Source organism: Stegodyphus dumicola, chromosome 6 (genome assembly GCF_044657685.1).
Source record: "Stegodyphus dumicola isolate Sdum_Otavi_A_Nest chromosome 6, ASM4465768v1".
NCBI classification, from domain to species: domain Eukaryota; kingdom Metazoa; phylum Arthropoda; class Arachnida; order Araneae; family Eresidae; genus Stegodyphus; species Stegodyphus dumicola.
In genome coordinates this window covers 219,451,806-219,477,909 of record NC_140773.1, presented here as the reverse complement: position 1 = coordinate 219,477,909, position 26,104 = coordinate 219,451,806, and the positions used below count along the sequence as shown (strand labels likewise).

The following is a 26,104-nucleotide window of genomic DNA, read 5'->3' as shown; positions in this document are numbered from 1 at the left end:
AATAATAAAATAAAAATATCATCATCTTAATAATAATAAAATAGCAATAATATAATAATAACAATAAAAATAATAAAACAACAATAAAAAATAAAATAACAATAAAAACAATAAAAATAATAAAATAATAATATCATAATAATAACGGTAAAAATAAGAAGAAGAAGATTTCAAAATAAATTATTAGTATCATCATAATACATAAAACTTCACAATGCATTTGGGGAAAAATCAACATATTCATTTACACTACAATTATGCTGTACAATTACAATACAATTATACAATTATTATGTACAATGCAATTTGTCTGTACAATTATGCTTCTGGAAAACCTTTTCTATGCAGCCACAAACAATGTACTCATATGATGTATATCAGGCATGGCCAAACTGCGGCTTGCGAATCGCATGCGGCTCGCCGACACTTTAACTGGGGCTTCCGAACCACTTAGTGTCCTTTGGCCTCTGAAAAGGTTATTTTTTTTTAAATATAGATGAACTTTGAAATAGAAATCATGCAGTGACACTTTTTTCATTAATCGCTAATTTAAGTTCTTAAGTTATAATAAATATGTACTAATTTGATGCAGAGGTTCTTAATCTTTTGATTAGCGCGAACCATCTAAACAAAAATTGAAAACTTTAGTACCACCGTTACATTTTATAATGATTATTTTTCAATTTCTAAAGAGAAATATTAAAAAATATTTATTTTGCCATTTGCACAACCTGCTGGATATGTGTATTAAATATGCACACATAAAAATATTAGATTAAAAATTTGTTACCATTTTAATTATCAAAATTTAAATTATAATACTTTAATTCTAAAATTTATTGTCAAACTTGGGTATGTTTAAGAGAGATCAATTTCTTTATTGTCTGGTCATATTTCACTTAGCTTTAACCTTAAATTAGGATCCACTTTGGATTTTGTTCTGTATTTTTTTTTTTTTTTTTTTTTTTTTTCAAATATAACATGGAAAAAAATCTTTATTCACACAAATAGCTTGTGCAAAAACAGAATAAAGATTTAATAGCTGTAATTCCTTTAAATTCTTTTTTTAATTTAATAGCCTTTAAATTCTTTTTTTCGGTTCAGCCTCAAGTTAATAAGCCTAATATTTTTTTAATCTTCAGTTAGAGTTCAATCACAGAAAACTTCTATCAGTTGTTGTTTTTGCTCAGGAGATTTTTGAATTTATTATTTAAAAGTACTTTGTTTCTGTACCACCTATTTCTCTCTAGCGTTACACCAATACTGGTAGTTCGGTCCGAGCTTCGAATCCCGCGAAGGGGTTGGCTGCATGGGCGTTTTTGTGATTTTCTCCGTGTGTAACGTGTTAATATGAGCCGACTTTCCTATGAAAGGTCCTCCACGAAGGCGTCCATCCCTTCCGTGTAGTGCCTTAGGGTGGAACACGTAAATAATAATATACCCAGCAATTTATATTAGAACATAATGAACATATTTTTTCTCTTAAAAGCTTTTTAGTCCAAAAGGGATTTGTCCCTGAAAGACTACTGTTTTCGTTTTGCGATTTTGCGTTGGTTCACTATAAATGTCCGTTTTACTTTTCAAACTGTTGCCAATAAATTTTAGAGTCCTGCATTATAGTTTAAGAAATTAAATAATGAAAAATCTGCATGAATATATGTATATTTCTCCCATTGTGATAAAACAATGGTACATAGAGCCATCAAATTTTGAATGACGTAATTACCTACGAATATGGATGGGCATGTGAAGACCAAATTTGAAATTTGTTTTACTATCAATTTCATATTTTGTAAAACTTTATCGAAATTTTGAGTAACAAACTGTACAATTTAAAGGCGAGCAATAGCAAGCAACTCTCTAACGGCGGGGGGAGGAAGAACTGTTTTATCTCCAGCGCGTGGAACTGTCTATCGGAAATTCTAAAGATATGCTCATTTTAAAATTATTTTGCGACGTTGCTATTGAACTGAACATTATAGTTTAAGTGCAAATAAAGGTATAAATAAGCATTAAAAAACTCCCTTTTGGACGTAATTTAAAAATCTGAGACTTTTTTCTGGGGGGGGGGGGAGAGGGATTTCAAATTCTCACACAAATGGCTCATGTGCTGCTGACTGCAAAATGCCATGTTCAAAACTTTAGACATACAGGCATTGATTAACACTTCTTTCTGGTCCAAGGTATCTTGCATTAATTTAAGAGCCGAGTTATTGTTGTCTGAGGTAACATTGAAATTTTTAATACAAGAAAGAGCTTCGCCTCCAAGGCAACTAAACAAACAAGAAAATTTTTCGACATCTGAAAGGGAAGGATTTTTTTCAATAGAATTTTCGAATTGATTCCAGAAATTTCAATGCTCAGATGGGTCCCTGTAATACGCATGAATTGTTGGTTTAGGTAACTTCGCGTTTGTATCTGGTTTTTTTTGGTTTGTTGTGGATTGTACACAGGAGTGTTAGGGGATGAAGTACTCAAAAAATTTAAACCACTAACCATTATACCGTCTGGGAAACAAATTAGATCTTTCACAAGCAATTTAAAACAATGTCCATGTAAACGTTTTCTTCAGAACCAAAGTGATGATAAAAACTAGCTCTAAACTTTTGGCATTAAAACACTTAATTGCATTTACATTTCAACTAATTAGCTGCATAAAAGTGCGCCTGAATTATACATGCACATTTTTGTATACAATTTTATAAAAACATTTAGTTATGGCTAAAAAAAGTTAACCTATGAGCATATCAAAACGGGATGGTTAAATTTTAAAAAAATCTAATTAATTGTAAATGTTGTATTTGTTTAAAATGCCTAATTATTGTGCCCCTGAACTGACAATGTTCAAAATTATATTTTAATTTAAAATCATGCAAATTTCGACATGTCACCTTTTATTGTCTCTGTTCAAATTGTTATTATGTATGCAATATAGTTTAAATATGTATAATTATGCATATTTACAGTCTTATACATATATTTTTGTATTTGTTTATTAATATTAAGAAAATAATGTGCATTAACAGATTTGGAGGTAATTAGGTTATGAGATCTGAAAAGTATAACTTTCCTACTTAGGTGCAAGATTTCTTTGACATCATGAATTAGAGTTTGAAGGAAATTTGAAAAGGTTACACCGGGGTTTTAAACTGATTAGAGTTCAAAATGAGAAAATATTATGCTTCCCACATTTAAATCCTAGATATCATCCTTAATGCTACGCTAAAAAGTCTGATGTGTACACCACATGACTTCCTTGTACGGAATAATCAATTATACGTATTTTTTCCTGCATTTCATTAAACTTATTTCTCGAACTTCGTTAGAGATATAGGGGAAGGTAGCCTAATTTGGACCGCTATGATATACAAAGACTGATAATATCTGCGAGATTTGAGATAGGCAATTTGTTATACGTAGATGTAGAAGAGATTAATTCAATTGTGTTTGTAAAGAAATGCCTCGCGGTTACATTGAGAGAAGTGTTATTCGTTTGGCTAAGAAGAAAATCTGTTATTTCTATATAAGTGTGAAAGCAGTTAATTCGTCTAAACGTAAGTAATTACATGTCTTATTATACCATCACAAAAATTGCTTATTTATCTACAATTTGCAATTATAATTTTGAGAGATTATGTTAGTTTGACGTTTCTGTACAATATCAAGCATTAAATATTCAAGTTTCCCAAGTTGGACCGAGAAGAGTTGCCGAAATTAAACAGGTCCAATTTCGGCAACGACATTTTTTTCATGGATAAATTATAATTAACCCTATAATGCTACCCTTCGAAAAGCTTACGGGAATAGCAACCATTCGTCTCTGAGACGAAGTATGTGCAAGCGTGCTTAAAACGTATTTAAAAAGCTAATTGCAGAACCCCTGTTTCACCTTTTAGTAGTGATGATGATGAGGATAGAAGTGATAACGAAAATAAACGATTTAGGGCAGTTCTTGAAAAAATATCACCGCGAGCAAAGAAAAATCAAAATCCAACTTCGTCTTCTCGCAGTGCACCAATAGCCCAGAAAGCAGTGGAAATAACAAGCAGCCCTTACAAGTCGCGGTTATACCAAAACTTTAAAAAAAAAAAAAAAAAAAAAAAAAAAAAAAAAAAAAAAAAAAAATCAGTTCACCAGAGTTTAACAAAATGCAGAAACATAAAAAAGAAACTGGTGATTCATGGTTTTGTATATTATGTGAAGAAACCAAGGAAGAAGAAATGATAACAATGCATGAAATGTCACGCTTGGATACATACTCGGTGTGCTGGAGCTAGTGCTGCAATTAAAAGGTTCTTTTGTTGTACACTGGTTATCATAAATTAAGGAAAAATCACAAAAATAGCGATAACTCCCTCAAAAATAAGCCAAACCGTGTAAAATTTGAATATGTTACCAAGTAAGAGAAGCTGAATAAAACTGCAATATGCAAATTAGTGGCGCTGCACTCGGAATACGTCATCTGCGAGGAGAATGTTTGAGAGCAAGCCCACATATTTCACTGTGATAGCGACATCAGAAATCTGATATAGCCAATTCGTAACAATGACCTCCAGGCATCATTTGCCTGCAGACAACGATGGAGAGCCATTGAGAGACTAGAGGCAGGATAAAGTCAAACAAAAGTGGCCAGATGGCCAGATGGCCAGTCAAACAAAAGTGAGTCCTTCTGTGGTTCATAGACTTTGGAGGCGATTTCAAACAACAGATTTGGCATCTAGGAGGTTCAGCCAAGGACGGCCAACAGCTACGACGAGCGCCGATGTCCGATATTTGACATTATGTGCACGCAGGAATAGAAGCGCTAATCCGACTCTTCTTAGATCCTCTCTTGCTGCAGCCACCGGAAGGTTGGTGTCAACGTCAACTGTGCGTAGAAGGCTTCAGGAAGGTGGTCTGTATGCGAGGCGACCAGCCATTTGCGTGCCGCTTACGTCACGCCATAAGAGGGACCGTTTGCAGTAGGCACGATATGTCTACTGGACGCCTGATCAGTGGAGGGCTGTTCTCTTTACGGATGAGTCTAGGTTTAGTCTAAAAAGCGATAGTAGGCGTTATTTGATATGTAGAGAACCTTGAACCCGTTCTCATCCGTCATACATCCGTTAAAGAGATGCATACGGAAGAGGCAGTGTCTGTGTTTGGGGTGGCATCTCTTTGGGTGGACGCACAGACCTCCATGTCTTTCCAACGGAAATCGTGAATGCTCCGGTTTCTAGAGATGACAACCTTGATGCTTATGTGCGCCCATGTGCCTGGGCAATAGATGATGCTTTCCTGTTACAGGACGATAACGCAAGACCACACAGGGCTCGCATCGTAAATGATTATCTTCAATAGGAAACAATTATGCGCATGGAGTGGCTAGCTCGATCCCCGGACTTGAATCCTATCGAGCACGTTTGGGATGCTTTAGAGGGACGTCTAACTGCTCTATATCCGCCCTCTCAGACCCTTGCAACTGCTTTGCAAGAGCAATGGCTCTCGCTTCTTATGGAACTGATAGACTGCATAATTGAAAGCATCACGCATCGCTGTATGCTTCTAGAGGCGACCATATTCCATATTAAAGGTACTTTTCCTATAGCAAACTGACAGCTTCAATTTGTTCATTTTATACATGTGCTAATTTCTATACTACCATAATTGTCTGGTAATTTATTTTTATGTTACTTGATACCTTACTATGTGTTGTATATTGTGAGTAAGTTTCATAAAATTCTACATGTAACATTTTCACTAATCGTGATTTTTGTGCTTTTTCCTTCATTTATGATAACCAGTGTAATTGCCGTTAAGAAAGCTCATGGTCCAATTTAGGAAACTAGCGGTCCAAATAAGGAAACCGGTTTCCTAAATTGAACCGATGACACGATTTTTTTGGATTCATTTTTCACCGTTATAAATAATTTTTAAAATTTAATAAATGGTTCTATTTTGAAGGTACAGTTAGTGAGTTTATTTTCTACTACTTAATTTTTATTGGCACTTCTTCCGTCCTCCTATAGAGTGAAAAATACAAAACTGATTCAAATTAGGCTACTCTTCCCTACTTCTCATGCAATTAATTCAGTTCTCACTTCGGGGAAAGGCAAAAATACATAAAAACTCAAAATACCTTTATTAAAATTCGAGCATAAAACATAAAACACAAAACATAGTTAAAACAATTTGTTTAAGAACAATTTGCAATTAAAATTAGAATTTCTACACAAAAACAAGCAATTAGGCCAGCAGGAAACAATGCATATTTTTCGGTGCACAAAACTTAAAGCTTGCTTTTGGTTACCACATGCAGAAAATGACTTCATTCACTATTCTACTAAGTTTCAAATATAAACAAATGTGGCTGCTATGGAGAGAAAAAAAAAAAAAAAGAGTTTAGCAACACTTAAACAACTTTTAAATTGCGAATAATTTTATAACTATCGCATGCATATAAATTAAAGGCATAAAAACATTAACCAGAAGATGAGAACTGCTGCACTTGAAATAGTAAAAGGACTTCATGAAAAAGTCAGGGAAAAAAGGCCGTAGTTGTGAAGTGATGGATGGCTGTTGCAGCAGGACAATGCACCCGCTCACACGGCCCTATCTGTCAAGCAGTTTCTGACCAGCAAAATCATTACCGTGATGGTCCATCCACCTTATTCACCTGATTTGGCTCCATTCGACTTTTTTTTTTTTATTTCCTAAAGTTAAATCTGGCTTAAAGGGAATCCATTTTACTTCAACTGAAAAGGTTCAGGCAAAAACGGAAAATCTTCTAAAGGCCTTCCAAAAACCTCGTTCTAGAACTGTTACCGCAGCAATGGCAGCACCGAATGCAGAAGGGGACTACTCAAGTGAAGAATGCTGAAGGGGACTACTTTGAAGGTTATAATGTCACGGAAACTCTTTTGTGTGTGTGTGTGTGTGTCACACCTCGTAAACCTTCCCTAAGCATTGTATATAATACGGAGATGTATTTCATTCTTTGCCGGTTTGTCATTTGGCATTCTATAGAAATTAATTTTTCATACAAAGCGTAGGCAACGTTTGAAAAGTTGAATAATTTCATACATTGCCGGCCAGTTTTTGGCGTTCTATCAAATGCCAGGGTATTGTATAGAATGCCGCAATTCATACTTTGCCGGTCACGTCAAGAATCCGGTTCTCGAATGATCAGCTGAAAAACATTGCTTTCTCATGTTCTGTATGTGTAGCTGCTACCACAAAAAAATTTGATGTGTACACCACATGACTTTCTTATACGGAATAATAAATTACAACTCTTTTTCCTGCATTTCATTTAAACTTATCTCCTCGAATTTCATTAGAGATATATTTTTCATTCAATTAGTTCAGTTCTCACTGCACGGCAAGGCAAAAATACATAAAAACTCAAAATACTTTAAATGAAAACTGAAGTATGTATAAAAACATAAAACAGCAAATATAAAAAAAAATTCAAAAAATTACACTTGAGCAAAAAGAAGCAATTCGGCCAACAGGCAAGAAGGCAGATTTTTCGGTGCACAAAACTAAAAGTTTCGTTCGCCCTCATTCGGCAAAAAGACACTAAAGGTGCAGAAAGACTTATTTTACTTTTCTGCTAAGCTTCAAATGTAAACAAATATGGCTGCTATGGTAAAAATAAATTAGGCTTAGCCACACTTACACAACTTTTAAATTGTTAATCATTCTACAACTATTGCATGCATATTAACTAAAGGCATAAAAACCTTAACCGGAAGGTAAGAACAGCATAATTCCCTCATTTTTAAAGCAAAAAATGCACAATTTACCAACACGTAAGATTAAAAAAAAATGAGCTCACTGAGCCAAGTAAGAGAGTGGGCATATATATTTATATACTTTTGGTGCGGCCGATTGGAACCGAAAAGAGAGGTGCACTTCTACATATGATAGCAATCCTATATACAAAATTTCAACGTTCTGAGGCTACTCGTTTTAGAGTTATGTGAGATACATGCATACATAGGTACAGAGACGCCATGGAAAAATCTCTTCTGAATCCATTTTAAATCAGTTTCATAATTCGTCTGAGGAAAAAGTGTCCTTTATTCTCTCCTTGCATACAGATGTTACGCAAAAAACATCGTTAAATTGCATTCGATAGCGGTCAAAATGGGTATTTTCGTTGAAATATGAAACCTGGAATAAAGGAAGTATTGTTATCAGTTCTTTTAAATCGTACAAAGAAGTAAAAACGCATCCTTTAAATGGTACACTGTCGACAATCTTATGGTTTTACAGCAGGAAACGTGAAAAATGAACCATATCCTCGCCGGTATTCAGAGATCTTTTCAGTTACTTATTCGATAAGAGAACCAGTTACAGACATTTCGCACAAACGGTCAAAAGCAGTCATTCCTCGTAACTTATTCCTTACGTGATATTTTAAACGTGTTTGAAAAGCACGGTTTTTCATATAAGGCTTTGTTAGAAATTTCAAACAAAACGATTTCAAGAATGTTTCTTTAAATGCCAATCAAAATTTGATTTCTGTCGAAAAGTTTTATTGCACCAATCACAGGCATAGGGCCGTTCCCCAGTATGAAATCTTAAATGTACGGCAAGAGATGACTTTTTATTAAACTTTTTCTCACATATTTCACATGTAAAAGGCTGCTCTCCAGTATGAGTTCTTAAATGCACATGAAGATGTACTTTTTGGCAAAAAGTCTTACTGCATATATCACAAACATAAGGACGCTCATTTTTATGAATCTTTAAATGTACGTCAAGATTTGATTTTGTCTTAAATGCTTTGTTGCAAATTTTACAAACAATAGGCTTCTCTTCAGAATGAATCCTCGAATGTGCGTTAAGATGAGATTTTTGAGTAAACGTTGTGTTACATATTTCACAAATAAAAGGCCGCTCTTGAGTATGAATTCTTAAATGGTTTTTAAGTTGTGCGTTACGATCAAATGTTTTATTACATATTTGACATATATGAGGCTGCTTTCCAGTATGCTTTCTTAAATGCACATCAAAATTTTTTTTGTAGTAAAACCTCTTATTGCATGTATCACAAACATAAGGAAACTCTTCGTCGTGAATCTTTAAATGTACATCAAGATGTGATTTCTGCTTAAATTTTCTGTTGCAAATTTCACAAACAAAAGGCTTCTCTCCAGAATGAATTCTTAAATGCGCATCAAGATGTGATTTTTGAATAAATGTTTTCTCACATATTTTACATGCATAAGGCCGTTCTCCCGCGTGAATCCTGTAATGTTGTTTAAGCAATATTTTACTTTTAAACGCTCTATTACACTCTGCACATGTATAACCTTCTCTCTGAGAATGAACCTCTAAATGATTTCGAGGTTGACTTTTCAAAGTGAACGTTTTTTGGCAAGGACCTATGTTATGAACCTGCAAATGTTCTTGAAGGTCGTCGTCATTTTCAGCAACACGATTGCAAAATGAACATTTCAAGATTTTACTTTCATTTTCAGTCGGGCTGCTACATCTACCTGTAACATAAAGAAAATTTCAAGAATTAATATTTCACGAAAATATCCATGACATTATTATGTGATACATTAATATCAATTTCTATACATTTCGTCTCAGAAAATATACTGTTTTTCCAACAAACAAACGGGAAATGAGCATAAAGTAAAACTGAAATATATTAAAAAATACCAAAAGAATTAAACACAGCCAGGACTATCCGGGAGGGAGGCCATCCATGATCTTAAAGATAATTTTAACATGAATAAGGATTAAAGCAGAACTAGTAGAAATACTAGCAGCATTAAATAAACTGAGGTGCTTCCTCACATATATATATTTTTTTAATTAAAATAATAAATAGCATGCAAAACATAATCAAATTATGAAAAACAAAGAGTACACTGATCAGAAAAAGAAGAGGGGGACAGTTTTATATCTCCCGTTCTACTGATTGACTAAATTGCGTTTTTCATGCCTCGAAAGAGCAAATTACGATATATATCAGATTTATATATAGCATTGTTCTAATATAGGTATTTGGACACAAAATCGAACTTTTTCTGAAATGACACGCCAATTTGTTTTCCACATTTCTATTCTACGACTCAAATTATGCCTAAATATTAAATTTTGCGCGAAATTTACGGAGAAATTCAAAAATTTATCTTGGCGCATTTTTTTCAGTTTGCGCCAAGGATAATTCACTTGGCGAACTCCTTAATTTATAGCAACCTATTTTCCTTTCCTTTTTTACATTGTAAATGTTCAGGAAAAAAGTCGTCGTTCATTATCTCAAATAGTTTTAACAAAGTGCGTAAACCACATTTCGCATTCATCGTCGCTTCTAAAAAATATGTCAAATTTCAAAACGCGCCTTTATGTAAATTCACGTGTATCCTAGAGCATTTTGAACGAAAAATTTCTAATTTTTTGAAAGTATGATTAGAAATACATGTATTTAAAGATGATGTAAAGAATTTTATAGCTTATAAATCAAGACTTGTTTCGAAAAATTTAAAAAAATACAAATTTTGGAAATAAATTATAAAAAATGGGTGAATTATATTCGGATCAAGCCTAAATTTGAGAGCTTTGAGATTTTTGAGAGCTTATTTTTTGAAAACTGCTCGTGCGATGTTTATAAAACTTAACAGATTGTCATAATTTGAGTCGTAGACTCGTAATATGGAAAAGAATTGGCATGTCATTTCAGAAAAAGTCAGATTTTCTGTCAAAATACCTGTATTAAAACAATGCTATATATAAATCCAATTAATACATATCCTAAGTCTCTCTTACCAGACGTGAAAAAGACATGCAAATTGAATTTCGTCAATCGTTCCAGTAGAACGGGAGATCTAGAACTGCCCTATTTCTTTGTTTATTTCGCAGTGTACATTTTTCGTGATCCTACGAAACATGAGTTCAAAAGCAAAATATGGAACAGATTATATATTGAGTGCTTTAAAATATTCATAATAAGATACGAACATTTATATAATGCAGATGCAGATTGTAGTTTAGATGCCCTCTCTAATACGTTTCTCGTGTCTGACGAAGATGAAGAATTATAGATATATTTTCCTTTTTATACTATATATAAGTGTATAAGGTATTTCTCCCACTTTCCTAGCGTGCCTTCGTGGTGTAGTGGTTCTGCACGCTGGGCCGGTATTCCAGAGGTCCGTGGTTCGATTTCCGGCGAAGGCGTTGCTAATTTTTCATCTCTCTGGCTTTTCCAATTAATCCTAATATCTGTACAAGTGTTTAAATGTGTACTTATTTATACTTTTGGCAATGTTTGTCTTTGAAAATGGATACAAGTACAAATTTAATTTTTGATTTCAGATGGTTGCTTGGATTTTATGGCGCAAAACACATATGAGTTATTATGTGCCATTCAGAGCTTAAGAACAGTGTAAAATACAGCAATGGTGTTTTTGATAGCCAAGATGGTTTCAAAAGGACGTGTAGATAAAAATATTAAATAAGCAACCGTTTGAAAATTAGTGTTTATACATACAGCAATGGTGTTTTTGATAGCCAAGATGGTTTCAAAAGGACGTGTAGATAAAAATATTAAATAAGCAACCGTTTGAAAATTAGTGTTTAAGATACATACAGCATAAATTAAAAATACGGCGTCCGCCGTACAGAGACGATTTTCATTGTATTCACAGAAATATTTTACTTAAACGTTTTATTAAAAACGGGCTTTGTCCCTAAGGGACTATTATTTTCGATTTGCGATTTTGTGTTGAATCTTTTTGAATGTCTCTTTGACTTTGCAAACTGTTGCCACCGAATATTATCGCCTTGTATTATGTTAAAAGAAATTAAATAATGAAGAATCTGCATAAACGTATACATGTTTCACGCATTGGAATAAAACAACGGTACCTAGAGAAATCCAATTTTAAATGACGTAATCCTACTGCGAATATGGGCAGCTGGAAGGCCAAATTTGGAATTCGTTTTATTATCGAGTTCCTATTTTGTAAAATATTACCGAATTTTTTATTAACAACCTCAAGGATTTCAAAGCGAACAATGGCAACATGGTACAGAAAGAAAATAATAATAAATATCCAGCGCGCGAGACTATGTATCGAAAATTCTAAAAATATTCTCAATTTAAAATTATTTTGCGACATTGCTCTTGAACTGAATTTTATGGTTTAAGTGCAAAGAACATGATATTTAATAAATAAAGTACTGGAAACTTTTTTTTGTTTTGTTTTGTTTGATAACCCCTATTTTTCAATATCCTTCAACACTGTAATTTCCGGGACAATAAAGCTTTTACTAGTAGCGGAAGAGTTTATTTTATCCCATTCCTCTTCAACAGCATTCCGAAGTCCACAGAGGGTTGTAGGTCGACGCCTGGACAATCCGCTTTTTAAAAGTCCAAAAGCGCAAAAATCCGTGGATGACACGTCGGGAGATTTGGTAGGATATGAGTGAAGAATATGGCCATGATACATGTTTCTTGTTCGATTTTTTCCAGGAATTTTACAGCTGTTTTTGACATGCGGCTGCTTGTCTTGATGCAGTTCTACTGATTGATTACGCTGTGGGTAAAGAGAGGTATTTCATGTTTGAAAATTGGGTATAAAATATTCCCGATAATATGTGCAGTAAAAGGTATCAACAATCATAAATCACTTTGGGAAACTTTCTTTAGATTCTTTGAACCATGTTCTAAGATTTTTTTTCTTCTGTTTGATGATAATAAACAGATCTCTTTCTAATGCGCTTATTTGAATATACCCAAGATTCATCTTTTGTGACAACACTTTTCTATTTTTGTCGGAATAATTGTCTCTTATAAAGAATTCTGCAGAGCATTCTGCTTTAGTGGATATGTCGTGCAGAAAGGTGCACATTATGTTTTGTCGCTTTTTTAAGATTCAAATTAGCATTAATCACTTTGTTTGCAGTTGACACTGAGGATTTTAATAACTATGCAACTGTCCTTTGACTTAAGATTGACTTTCCTAAGATTTTCTTTTAACATTAAAATTCTTATCCTTGAAGAATTCGAAATGGATATGTATTTTGAAGAATTTTTCTCCTTGTAGCCAAACTTTGACATTTCTCTCCTTTCTTACTGACAATATTATCTATCGTTGGCTTATATCCGAAAAATCATGGCTTTCAAAGCATTTTTGGTTGATCTTTACATTATGGTAACTTGGCGTTTTTTGGCGAAAATTTGGCGACCAACTCTCCTACAGCAACCCTCTATTTTTTTTTTCCTGCCGCCATTTTGTCTTCACGAAGTAAAGACATGTTTCTTTTCTTTTTATCTACTGAACACTTCTTCCAACAATCTACTAGCCGAATTACACTTATGCTAGAAATTTTATCTAACAAAACTGCTTAATCGTGACAAATATTCACTGCAAAATTGGGAAAAAGTGCACAATACCATACTCCTTACGCGTTTTTCAAAATAACACATACACATAAACCATGTACACGCCGACTTATTTTTATTTAAAAAAAATCCCAGAATTGCACAAAAATGGCATTGCGCACACTCTTCACTATATCCATTTACACTGCTTTTTTCTCATAAATTAGAAAAATTTCACGAAAATACATGACAATTTTCTCAATCTTTAAACCCGGTAAAAAGAACATATATGAAATTACCTGATCGCGAAAAAGTATTTACCCTTTCCAAATATGAACATTTCCACATATAAAATAAATAAAATATCCAAAAACTTTTACCTCTAAATCATCTATTACATTATACACGTCACCAACGAATTCATACCGCAAGCATTACAAATACTTAGTATCAAATATTTAAATTATTTCCATGCACGTTTACTTCAACTTAAACGTATACCAAATTCCTACAAACATAAAATTCACAAAATAACTATCATTTAATTAAAATATCACTAAACCATGTACACACCGACTTATTTTTACTTAATAAAACATCCCAGAATTGCACAAAAATGGCATTGCGCACACTCTTCACTATATCCATGTACACAGCTTTTTTCTCATAAATTAGAAAAATTTCACGAAAATACATGACAATTTTCTCAATCTTTAAACCCGGTAAAAAGAACATATATGAAATTACCTGATCGCGAAAAAGTATTTACCCTTTCCAAATATGAACATTTCCACATATAAAATAAATAAAATATCCAAAAACTTTTACCTCTAAATCATCTATTACATTATACACATCACCAACGAATTCATACCGCAACCATTACAAATACTTAGTGTCAGATACTTAAATTATTTCCATGCACGTTTACTTCAACTAAAACGTATACCAAATTCCTACAAACATAAAATTCACAAAATAACTATCATTTCATTAAAATATAATTAAATTCAAAACCACTACTTAAAATATAAATGAGCACATACATTAAATTAATACATACATAAATACCCATTTCGAATTCACTTTAGTTACGGCCATGGGATCCAAAAATTCACGAACACTGTTTCACACAACACAGAATAAAGCCAAATACAAAATTTCCAGATTTTTTCCCGATTTCCCCCCTTTTCCGATTAAAGAACCGTAATTCGTCCATTAATATCACATGACATATCCCATGATCTCTCATTTCCCTCACACAAAATAATGCGTAATCGGAACTGAGTACTGCTCACATTATTACGAAAGTCCCAGGTAGTAACCTTTATCGCCTCCAAAATGTCGCCAAACTACCAGTTACCATATTGTAAAGATCAACCCATTTTTTATTAATTTATAAGGTATTTCTCCCACTTTCCTAGCGTGGTGTAGTGGTTCTGCACACTGGGCCGGTATTCCAGAGGTCCGTGGTTCGATTCCCGGCAAAGGCGGTTGCTAATTTTTCATTTCTCTGGCCTCAAAAAAAAAAAAAAAAAAAAAAAAATCCTAATGTCTCTACAGTGGCGCCCGAACTAAAAGGGTTGTGGATGATGATTCTCCGCACCCAGGATTTCGCGACTAGATCCCCTAAAACCCTAGTCGCCCTTTAAAAAGGGGAGTATATAAGGTATTTCTCCCACTTTCCTATCGTCCTTCGTGGTGTAGTGGTTCTGCACACTGGGCCGGTATTCCAGAGGTCCCTGGTTCGATTCCCGGCGAAGGCGGTTGGTAATTTTTCATTTCTCTGGCCTCCAAAAAAAAAAAAAAAAAAAATCCTAATGTCTCTACAAATTAATTATGAATAATTTCTTTGGAAAGAGAACAAACATGACTGTCCATTATTTTGTTAAAAATCACACTTGCATGAAAACCAAATTATCAAACAGCAAACAATAATTTACACTTTCAAAAATATAGCTGCAGTTAAAAAATGTTTTTCGAAACAAGCGTTTTTTCTATACCAAATAAAATTCGTCTAAGAAATATGCGAACAGCCTTTGTATATTAAAATCACTTCCGTTCCTATCATTTGAATTTATTAAACAACTTAGTTTAATAGACGACGATCTGAGTATTTGAAATTATAATATTCGGAGTTATTTTTATACACAGCCAGTAATATCCGGGATTGAAATTTTACATATCCAGTAAAATTGTGAATAAAAATTAACTGGAAGAATAATAATTAAAAATTAACGTTAAAGTATTTTCGCAGTGTGGAAAATTAAAAAAAAATTTATAAAAATTACAGACCTAGGTTTTACTTCAAATTAAAGTTTAGGTTCATGGAATGATTTTTTTCATCAGTCAGTATAATAAGTAAAGTGTAATGTACCAGTTATATATAAAATATAATTACAGTAACAACATAAAATATAATTAAGTGAAATTAATAAAAATATGTAAAATGATTTTATATAGGATAAAATTATACAGTAATAAAATAGAAATATATACTACAATGATTTTATACGCTCTCAAATAATGTATAAAATATAATTACGAAAAAATTAATAAAAAGATGTAAATGATTTTGCATATGATAAAAATCTACATTGATAAAATGGAGATATGTGCTTTCGAATATATAACTTAAGAAGGTAAAATTTATATCATTATGTATGAAAAATGGACATGTTTACCTGAATTAATATTATTACATAAAAACATTTATGTACGACTGTTATTATATATTAAGTTGACAGAGAGATATGTTTTTTAACCATTCCAAGATTTAAAAAAAATCTTAAAGCTTTCAGATTCTATATTACGCCCAAAGGGGGCGTTTTTTTAATGTTTTGTGTGCTACCTTTACTTATTAAATATCATGCTCTTTGCACTTAAACAATAAAATTCAATTCAACAGAAATATCACATATTTAAAAGAGCATATCTTTAGAACTTCCGATACACAGTCTCGCGTGCTGGAGATAATTTTTTTTTTTTTTTTTTTGATATTTTTTTTGGTACAATGTTGCCATTGTATTCTTTGAATCTTTTAATAAAAAATTCTTTAATGTTTGACAAAATATGAAATAGATAATAAAACAAATTTCCTATTTGGACTTCCAGATATTCGAATGGAGGACCGTGCCCATATTCGAATGAAGGACAACGTTATTCAAAATTTGATGTCTCTAGGTACCGTTTCTTTTTTACAGTGCGAGAAATATACATACATGCATGTAGACTATTCATTATTTAGTTCCTTTAAATATAATGCAGGTCTCTAATATTGGGTGGCAACAATTTGAAAAATGAACCGACACAAAATGCCAAAACGATATTAATAGCCCTTCTGCACAAATTGCCCTTTTGGGCTATTTATGATGGTTAGCTCATTCATTATTCTTCACCATGTGAATACGTTTTTAACGTGGTTTTTTTTTTTTTTTTTTTTTTTTTTTTTTTTTTTTTTTTAAACTATAACTGGCTTGAGAAAGCGTAACAGACTGTTGACACCAATTCTTCTGAACCTCCATTTTGTATATCACGTGTTTTATAGTCAATCGCATTGATCTTAAAAATTCTATATGGCCCTTTAACTTTACAACAGTAAACATGAGTTTCCAAAGTCAGATAATGTACTGTGTTTGCATAAATTAATTTGGGGAATGAAACGCTTTAATTCAAAAAAATAGGAAATTAACTAGTTTAAGCTTTGTGTTTAATTTAAGTAACGTTGGTATTAACTTTGTATTTATTTAAATAACATGACGGACATTTATGGATTGAAATGCATATCCCTCTGAAAAATGTGGAAATTTACAATTATGAAATAAATGGGAAAAAACGACAAGCAATACATATATTATATAGAGTAAGTAAAGATTGAAGAAGTAAAATTAAAACAGCAATATCAAAAAACATTTTTACAATTGAATACTTAAGTACAGGTTATATATATGAAAAGTAATAGAAAACAATTTGAATTTTCAAGCCTGAAGAATATTAACAATTTTACATGAAACACAAAAAAGCAGCAAATGAATTCATGCGATTACGCTCATTCTATTTGTAAAAAGCATATTTTAAAATTAAAATTTTTTTAAATATATGTAGAAAGAATATATCAAGGCTATTGGAAATAAACATACAAAATTTCGCCATTATGAACATATTAGCTTTAAAGCATGTTATAATTTGACATTTTAAACTTACTTCATTCTTTAAAAAAATATGAAGGTATATTTTTACCAACATTTGTCAATACCTTATAATAAATCTCAATTATGTTCGCAAAAGGGGACATTGATATGAAGTAAAGGTATGCTATATTTACGACAACAATTTTTATATTTAATGCAAAAATATTTCATACTACAACTTTAATGCATTTTATCTATAATTTACAAAATAAATGGTGACTATCATCATAATATATAAAAAATCATCATGCTTTTGGAGAAAAATAAACGTTTTCATATCAGTCTGTACATTATGCTTCTGTAAAACTTCTTCTATACCAATACAGTACAACTCCAATTATCCAAACTCTGACCATCCGAATGGCTGATTATCTAAATCGCTTTCAGACTTTCAGAATCAACTGAAGAAGAGGAGGAAAAGGAGAAACAAGAAAAAGAAGCTCATGAAAAGGAAAGAGAAGAGACAGGAGAAGATAAGGATGACGTGCCACTTGAGGAATTAAGAAACATTCTTTTGATAATTACTGGATGTTCAGAAGTTAGTGCTGAGGATACAGCAGAATGGATGGTGTGTGATTCGTCAAACCCTGGGTTTCAAATTCTAAATGATGACGAACTTATTAGAAGGTGTGAGAAAATAAAGTGTCGAGGAAGAAGATAACCTTAATGTCGAAGTTGAAGCAGACATGGGACCATCAGTTAGTGAAGCGTTTGCCGGCCTTGAAACTGCATTGAAGTGGATGGAGCGTCAGCCCGAGTGTGACCACATACAACGTCTCAACTGTCGAGCGGACGCACGACTTGGCTGTCTGAAAATGGATGAAGACAGTGAAACAGCTTACGTTGACCAAAATGTTAAGCAATGACTTCCAGCACTTGTAAGTACAATACGCTATATAACATGTACGTAAAAGTGTTGCCTTTTCATTTTAATTAAAACCTCTTTTTCTTTAAAAATAGTTTTTTCTTCCATTTTCAACATACAGTAATTAATTAAAGTCTTCGAAGACCACTTTCTTCGGGAAAATCCAATTATTCGAATATTTGATTATCCGAATGGGGTCCGGTTTCAACTGATTCGGATAATTGGCGTTCTATTGTACTTGCAGTCATAAACAATGCACTCATATGATATATATTTATATCAAGACTCCAAAATTTACTTAAGCTCTAGTTATAAACATCATCGAAACACCAGCAGTATTAATTCACATTAGCTTATTCATACTGTTTCCACACATTCATGCTGCTTTTCTATCGGGATCTGCTGCCACAAACAGTGCATTTTACGGATATACTGTAAGGAATCTAATGGCTTAGGTGCAGGAAACGTCAAAGATCGCCTGCATCCTTTCGAAAGTTCGAACCACGGATCTTCCAACTGCCAGATGGATATGTTAACCATTTACTTAAAGAATGCATGAACGGGACAAATAGCTAATTGCTTATAATACACTGCATATTTTAAATGGGTTTTAATAGCATGTTTTTCATTACATGTTTTGCACACTCAGAAAGAAATCTTTAAATGCGCATCAAGTAATCAATTGGAGCCATTTACGGTTTTATTCTACCAAGCATAAACAAAAGACACTCTCCAATATGAATTTTTAAATGTGAGTCAAGATGTGATTTTTGACGAAATGTTTGTCAAATATTTCACGAAAAGGGGGGGGGTGCTTTTCAGAATGAATCTTTCAATGCACGTCAAAATTTTGTATAATGTGAAAAGTCTTACGAGAGTGGTTATTTTTCTTCATGTTTCTTTAAATGTGAATCAAGATGTGATTTCTGCTTAAACGCTTTCTTGCAAATTTTACAAGCAAAAGGTTTCTCTCCAGTATGAATCCTCGAATGAGCCACAAGATGTGATTTCTGTTTAAATCTTTTGCTGCATATTTCACAAGCATAAGGCCGGTCTCCAGTATGAACTCTTGAATGCTGCTCAAGATATAATAACGCTTTGAAGGTTTTATTACACTTTTCACACATATAATACGGTGTTCGAGAATGAACCTGTAAATGACTTCGAAGTTGACTTTTCAAATTAAATTTTTTTTTGCAGACATGACAAACAAAACGAGGATATATCTTGTGAGTTTTCAAATGTTCTTGAAGGTCAGAATTCTTCTGAGTAGCATAACGGCAAAGCGAACATTTTTTGAGTTTAATTCTATTTTTAAACGGGCTGCTGGATCTGCCTGTAAAATAAGATAAAAAAATTAAAGAATTAATGTTTCACAAAAGTATGCATGACATTATCAAGTGGTCAATTAATAAAAATTTCAATACATATTGTCTACACAATTTAGAAAGTGACTGTGACAGTAATATATAATAGACAAATGTTGATTTAAATAGACATCCTTGTGAAAAATAATTGAAAATTTACATTACAAAATAAAGAGAACCAACAGTAAACAAATATATAAAGAAAAATTGGAGAAATAACATAAAATCAACGATATCAAAAAATAAATTATGTTTAATTAAGCGCATCTTATATAAACATAAACAAAGAACTGAAGAAATTTTGATTTTTTAGATCCTAAGAATCTTCATAAAACATCTTACGGATCACCATGATCGAAATTCTGAACATGTCCATGCAATGCGATCAATCCACAGGAGGTATATATAAGAAATGGAAATTAGAAGCAACTGCAAAGGTCCTCCACTGGTGCTAAGTGAAAATTTTATATTTTAATGATGGAATATGAAATATAGTATAGTAATTTTATGACATATTTTATGTAGTATTTAATGACATAATTTCAAATGTAGTACAGAATATCTAGTAGACAAAATCATTCAAAAATATTAAGTCTGTTAGCTAATTTCCTATTTGTTTCAAAAGATTATTCTTTGCACTTCATATAAACTCGAATACAGATAGCGTTTTAATAAGCAACAAATTTTACACATTCATAAACCTTGTTTTTTCATTACACGAAAAATGTTCATCAGGGCTGTGGAGTCGGTAGGGAAAATGACCAACCCCGGCTCTGACTCCTGGAAGTTTAAGGCTCCGACTCCCTCATATATATATATATATATATATGTTAACATATACACATGTGGTACAGCATTTCTTTTTAATATAAAAGAAGTAATAGATACTACGGAAAAGAATTGATGGCATAGCAGATTAATTATATTAATTAGCATTTATTATGAAATGGAAAAACTGGCATTAGTAATAGCTAAGAAGCAGCAACATCAAGCAAAAACAACACGATCAAGCAAACAGCAAGAAACGCTTCGGCAAGATCTCCTTTGATAAAGGATCATAGATCAAATTTCATAAATTACAGAGCTGAAAACAGTCTTTCCGCACTAACTTCAATAGACGGAAGAGCTGTTACTATTAGGGCTACTTCTTTTAACTTTTCAGGATAGATTTGTGTATGTTCTAAAACGTGTCTAGCAAGAGCGATCATATTTCTCTATTTCTTCAAGGGGCTGTGTAGAAATCTTATTTGTATTTTTTCATTTTTAGTCCAAAGGGGCTTTGTCCCTGAAGGACTATTGTTTTTGTCTTGTGATTTTGCGTTGAATCACTATAAATGTCCGTTTCATTTTTCAAACTGTTGCCACCAATTGTTAAAGTCCTGCATTATATTTGAAGAAATTAAATTATGAAAAATCTGCATAAATGTATGTATATTTCTCACATTGTGATGAAACAACGGTACCTAGAGCCATCCAATTTTCAATGATATAATCCTACTGCGAATATGGGCATCTGAAAGCCCAAATTTGGAATTTGTTTTAATATCGATTTCATATTTTGTAAAACTTTAACGAATTTTTCATTAACAACCTCAACGATTTCAAAGCGAGCAATGGCAACACTCTACGGGGGGGGGATCTTTTTATCTCCAGGGACGCGGAACTGTGTATCGGAAATTTAAAAAATATGCTCATTTTAAAATTATTTTACGACCTTGCTGTTGAACTGAATTTTATGGTTTAAGTGCAAAGTACATAATATTTAATAAATAAAAGTAACACACAAAACGCCCCTTTGGACGTAATTTAAAATTTGAAACCTTTCATATTTTATTTTATTTATTTTTATATCTAAAATCTCTTGGTTCTATATTTTCATTCGTTTTGCCTTAGCCTTTTCAATATTATCCAAATATTTCTCAAAATATAATTCATCAGTGGAGAAGGATGATATACACTCATTTACAGTGTATGCAGTTTAACTGTCTTGATTTGAACACTCCTGTTGCTCTGATAATAATTTCATTAATAGTGAAAGTTCATAGATGGCTTTCTTTGCCTTTTTAATTTGTTCGTCATCCAACAAAATTCGGTGTTTGGGATCTACATATATTGAACCCAGCAAGACCTCATTGTCTAGCAAACTAGTTTCTCTTTTCTTCATTTAGGAAATGATTCATTCTGCAATAAGCCGCCCTATTTTAGAAAGAAAAAGCATCACATTTTTCCATTCTCACAGAAACACGCCTTTTTGTAGCCTTACACTTGTAGATTTTTTGTGGCTATATACGGTGCAGAAAGAAAAGTTTCCAATTCTGAAAGATCACCCCACAATCTTTCTGCTAGTGAAACATTAGGGTTATCAACATCTTCTACAAAATTCTTAACTCCGAAAACCTATTTATCATCAAATATGTACTTCCCCATCGCGTTTCCAGCTATGAGCTGAAGAAGTAACTAAATAAATCAGTTTAATGAATAATGGCAAATACCGCATCCACCCCCTTATATTTATTTATTAATATGTCAATCAAATGGAAAATAACTAAATATTATTAATGTACATAGTCCATAAATTTAAATAATAACTCAGTTTACCATTAATTTTTTTCAATTCACTTTAATTTTTTTTTGAAATTTTAACTGTCCAACAAAAACAAGAGTCGGAGTCGACGTGTTTTTAGAGACTCCAGCTCCGACTCCCTTTATCCAAAAATCTGCCTAACTCTGATGCCGACTCCACAACCCTGCTGGCGTTTCTAGTAACAGCGCAACAGCTTCAACAAATTGCTGCGAAGGTTCTTGTTAATGCAAAGAATAGGAATACGCATTCTCACAATTTGGAATTCATCAGAACTGGGATTCAGTCCCAAGAGATAACGATTTTGAAACTGAGAGAATATTCGCACTTTATTTTTTAGTGTTAAAAAATTCGAGATTCTCGTTCAACATTTTGACTACACCTGTGGTTGCAAATACTGAATATGGTTCACAGTTGAATCTGACTTTCCTCTGTTGAAACTAAGATTTTAAAAAACAAATCAAATATATTCCTTCCTTTTCGAAACATCTCTATTTTACTCTTCTGAGTAGCATATGAACAAAACGAACATTTCAGGATTTTAATTTTACATTCAAGCGGGTTGCTGGATCTGCCTGTAAAATAAAGAAAATTTCAAGAATTATTGTTTCAAAAAAGTACCTATGAAATTATCAAGTGATTAATTAATAAGCATTCCAAAACATTTTGCCGATATAATTTAGAAAGTTACTGTGATATTAACATAGAACAGACAAATATGGATTTAAATACCCATACTTTTGAAAAATAATTTAAAATTTACATGACGAAATAAATGGAACCAACAATAAACAAATATATTTATATGTATTTACAGTAAAGAAAAGTTAAAGAAATAACACAAAAACAACGATATCAAAAAATAAATTATGTACAGCTTATATAAACATGAACAAAGAAGTGAAAAAATTTTGATTTTTCAGATCCCAAGAATATATATAAAACAAACGTCTTACGGACCACCAGTATCGAGCATGTTCAAGCTACGTGATCAATCCACAGGAGATTTATATAAGAAATGGAAACCGGAAGAAAATTTTGTGGTCCACAGCTGGGGATAAGTAAAAATTTGATATTTGAATAACAGAATATTCTTTAGTGATAAAGTACCCACAGTTTATTAAACTCACATTTAGAGAGTTTAATAAGCTATAGGTACTGTACCAATAAATATATAAAATATAATTACAATAAAAAATAAAAAAAATTGTGTAAAATTAGTAAAAACGTGTAAAATGATTTTATATGTATATAAAACTTTGCACAGGTAAAATGGGGATATACTACAATGAATGCCTTTGAATAACTGTAATATGCTTATATGCTTTTGAATAACGTATAAAATATAATTACAATAAAAAAATGAAATAAAATTCCGTAAAATTTGTAAAAACATGTAAAATGATTTTATATATAATAAAAACCGTCACTGATAAAATGGAGATATACTACAATGATATTATATACTTTCCTATATATTACTCAAAAATGTAAAATTTAATATTATTTTTTAACTAAGAAAACAAATACAAAACTCCTCATGCTGCACGAAGTATTCTACAAGGCTTAAAGAAGTAAGTAAATAACTCTTAGTAGTAGGAAATACAATTCAACTATACAAACACAATATCTAGGTCTGGAGAGAGCAAAGAAAAATATAAAATACAAATACTATTATAATAAAAATACGAAAATATATTATGAATAATTAAACTGTGTTAATACTCCTAAAAGAAAATCAACCGACTTAATAATAATAAAATAATAAAACAAATGAAATAATACTTGAGAATGACACTAATACAAAGGAAAAATGACATATCAACAATACAATACACATCAATACATAATGTAATCATACATAGACAGTGCGCAAAATAATACAGTGTTACAGAAACGTTAAAAATCGAATCATATAAATAGTAAAGAACAGTTAATGTTGTTATTTGTATGTTAGCTTATAGTTAAAGTTGAAGGAATACAAGATAATAGAAAACAGGAGGCCTGAAGCAGTCCATGGATAAAGCAAAACCTGTTGTGCCCTAAAGAAAGCTTGTGCAATCTGAGAAACGAGTGCACATGCATTAGCCTGTGTAAATACAGCGCCGAAGATTGGGGAGGATCTCTGCCTCCACAACTTCCGTTATGCACCGATCACTGTTGAGGTTAGGTTGCCCGCAGTCTGTACTAGATGGGATCGACAATTATACCCAATAGCTCCTCACACCATGATGCCAAGCGTTTGTGAGGCATGACGCTGGATAACACATTGTGGGAGCAAACGTTCTCCTCTGTAACGTCTGATGCGTAACCTTCCGTCACTATACTCCATATTTTAGCGAGATTCATCGGGGAAAACAACTAGTTGCTATAGGGCACGCCACGCACTGTGTTACTGTGTTGCCATGCCCATTGAAGTCAGAGGCTTCTGCGATTCGGCGACAGGGGAATCCTGCGAAGAGGAACCCTTGCATGCAGACGGCGACGAAACGTGGAGCTAGACAATGCAACACCTGTAGCCTTACTCCAACGTTGTGCTAACACACGAGAGAACGCTCTACGATCCGTCACAGCCATGTGGTGAGGTGACTGTTGTCCCGTTTCGTTGTGATACTGCGTGCCCCACTGCCAGGATTTCGCCTTGTTTGGTTCTCCTCTGTCCATTTCTTCCAAACCTGTTGTGCACTGCACTGTGTGCGGGCTGCGATTGATCGATACAAAAGTTCACCCCTCGCTTTCCGACGATGCGGCCTCGTTCGAACTCCGTTATTTGCTGGTATGACCCTCTCCGCTGCTGACGAGGCATATTGACCACTAACTAAACGTTCATCACAGACAGAAGACGATACAGAGATTTCAATATAACTTTACAGTTCTTTATATATATGGAACAAGCGGCCCGTTCTAATTCCACGCATGTGCAATCGCTTCGCAATTCCAATCATTTGCATGTCTTACCTGATTTTACATTCCTGTAAGTTTGGTTCAATTTGCATAATTTATTCATAGTGCTGCAATTTTCACAAACATTAGTGTATATTAAGCAAGGATTGAAGAAGTAACATAAAATTAACAGTATTAAAATGCTTAAGCACAGATAATAAACAGGAAAATTAAATGAAGAAATATTGATATTTTAGGTCCGAAGAACTTAAAAAAAATTCTACATGACACATAAGTAGCATTAAATGAATTCTAGTGCTTTCTAAAACGTATATTCCAGAATAATAAATTAGGAAAGCAAACAAATCCGGGGGGGAAAAAGGAAAGTTTGTTTCATTTCTTAAAACCCAAATTCATTAAAAATAAACTAGATTAAACAGAAGTGAATTAATATCTTTTTGTAGCAGAAAAATTGTTTATGTTTATTGATGCAAAAAAAAAAAAAAAAAAAAAAAAATGCCAGGACTTCTGATTTCTGCCAAGCCTAGAAGTTGAAGCAAGCAAAGTATTTTGCTTTTACACATATAAGTCTTTGCCTACTAGAACAGAAAATGCACAGAAAAGAAAATTTAATTTATGAATGAATATTTAGAATTAAACAAGAATTTTTCAATCATAAAGAACAATACAATAATTTAAAGTTTGCATATTAAACGATATATTATCTATTACTGACAAATTACATCATAAAACTTCTTATTCATATCATAATATACAAATCAAATATCTTAAGAAACAGCATCATCAGAATTCAGAATATGCTCAAACAATGTAAATGTAATCCACAGTAATCCAGGTAATTAATTAATTAATTCCACAGTAATTAAT

The 26,104-nt window shown here is 32.5% G+C and overlaps 2 protein-coding genes across 3 annotated transcripts; both read right to left on the bottom strand.

The window, feature by feature from the left end:
* Nucleotides 1-933: 933 nt before the first annotated feature.
* LOC146996968 (uncharacterized) lies at nucleotides 934-12,455 on the bottom strand. The gene is made up of 2 exons (XM_085819723.1): nucleotides 12,278-12,455; nucleotides 934-9,488 (listed from the first exon to the last, which is right to left on the bottom strand). The coding sequence occupies exons 1-2, from the start codon at nucleotides 12,453-12,455 to the stop codon at nucleotides 8,470-8,472; spliced, it is 1,197 nt and encodes a 398-aa protein (XP_085675849.1). The 3' UTR covers nucleotides 934-8,469.
* Nucleotides 9,356-26,104, bottom strand: LOC118196174 (uncharacterized). Of its 2 annotated transcripts, XR_015041834.1 has the most exons (3): nucleotides 20,095-26,104; nucleotides 18,183-19,721; nucleotides 9,356-9,488 (listed from the first exon to the last, which is right to left on the bottom strand). XR_015041834.1 is itself a non-coding variant. In XM_035367588.2 (2 exons), exons 1-2 carry the CDS (start codon nucleotides 20,126-20,128, stop codon nucleotides 19,267-19,269), a joined length of 489 nt encoding a protein of 162 aa, XP_035223479.2. In that variant the 5' UTR covers nucleotides 20,129-26,104; the 3' UTR covers nucleotides 15,849-19,266. The 2 variants fall into 2 exon arrangements, 1 of the variants encoding a protein (XP_035223479.2); XM_035367588.2 differs by lacking the exon at nucleotides 9,356-9,488 and having other exon boundaries at nucleotides 15,849-19,721.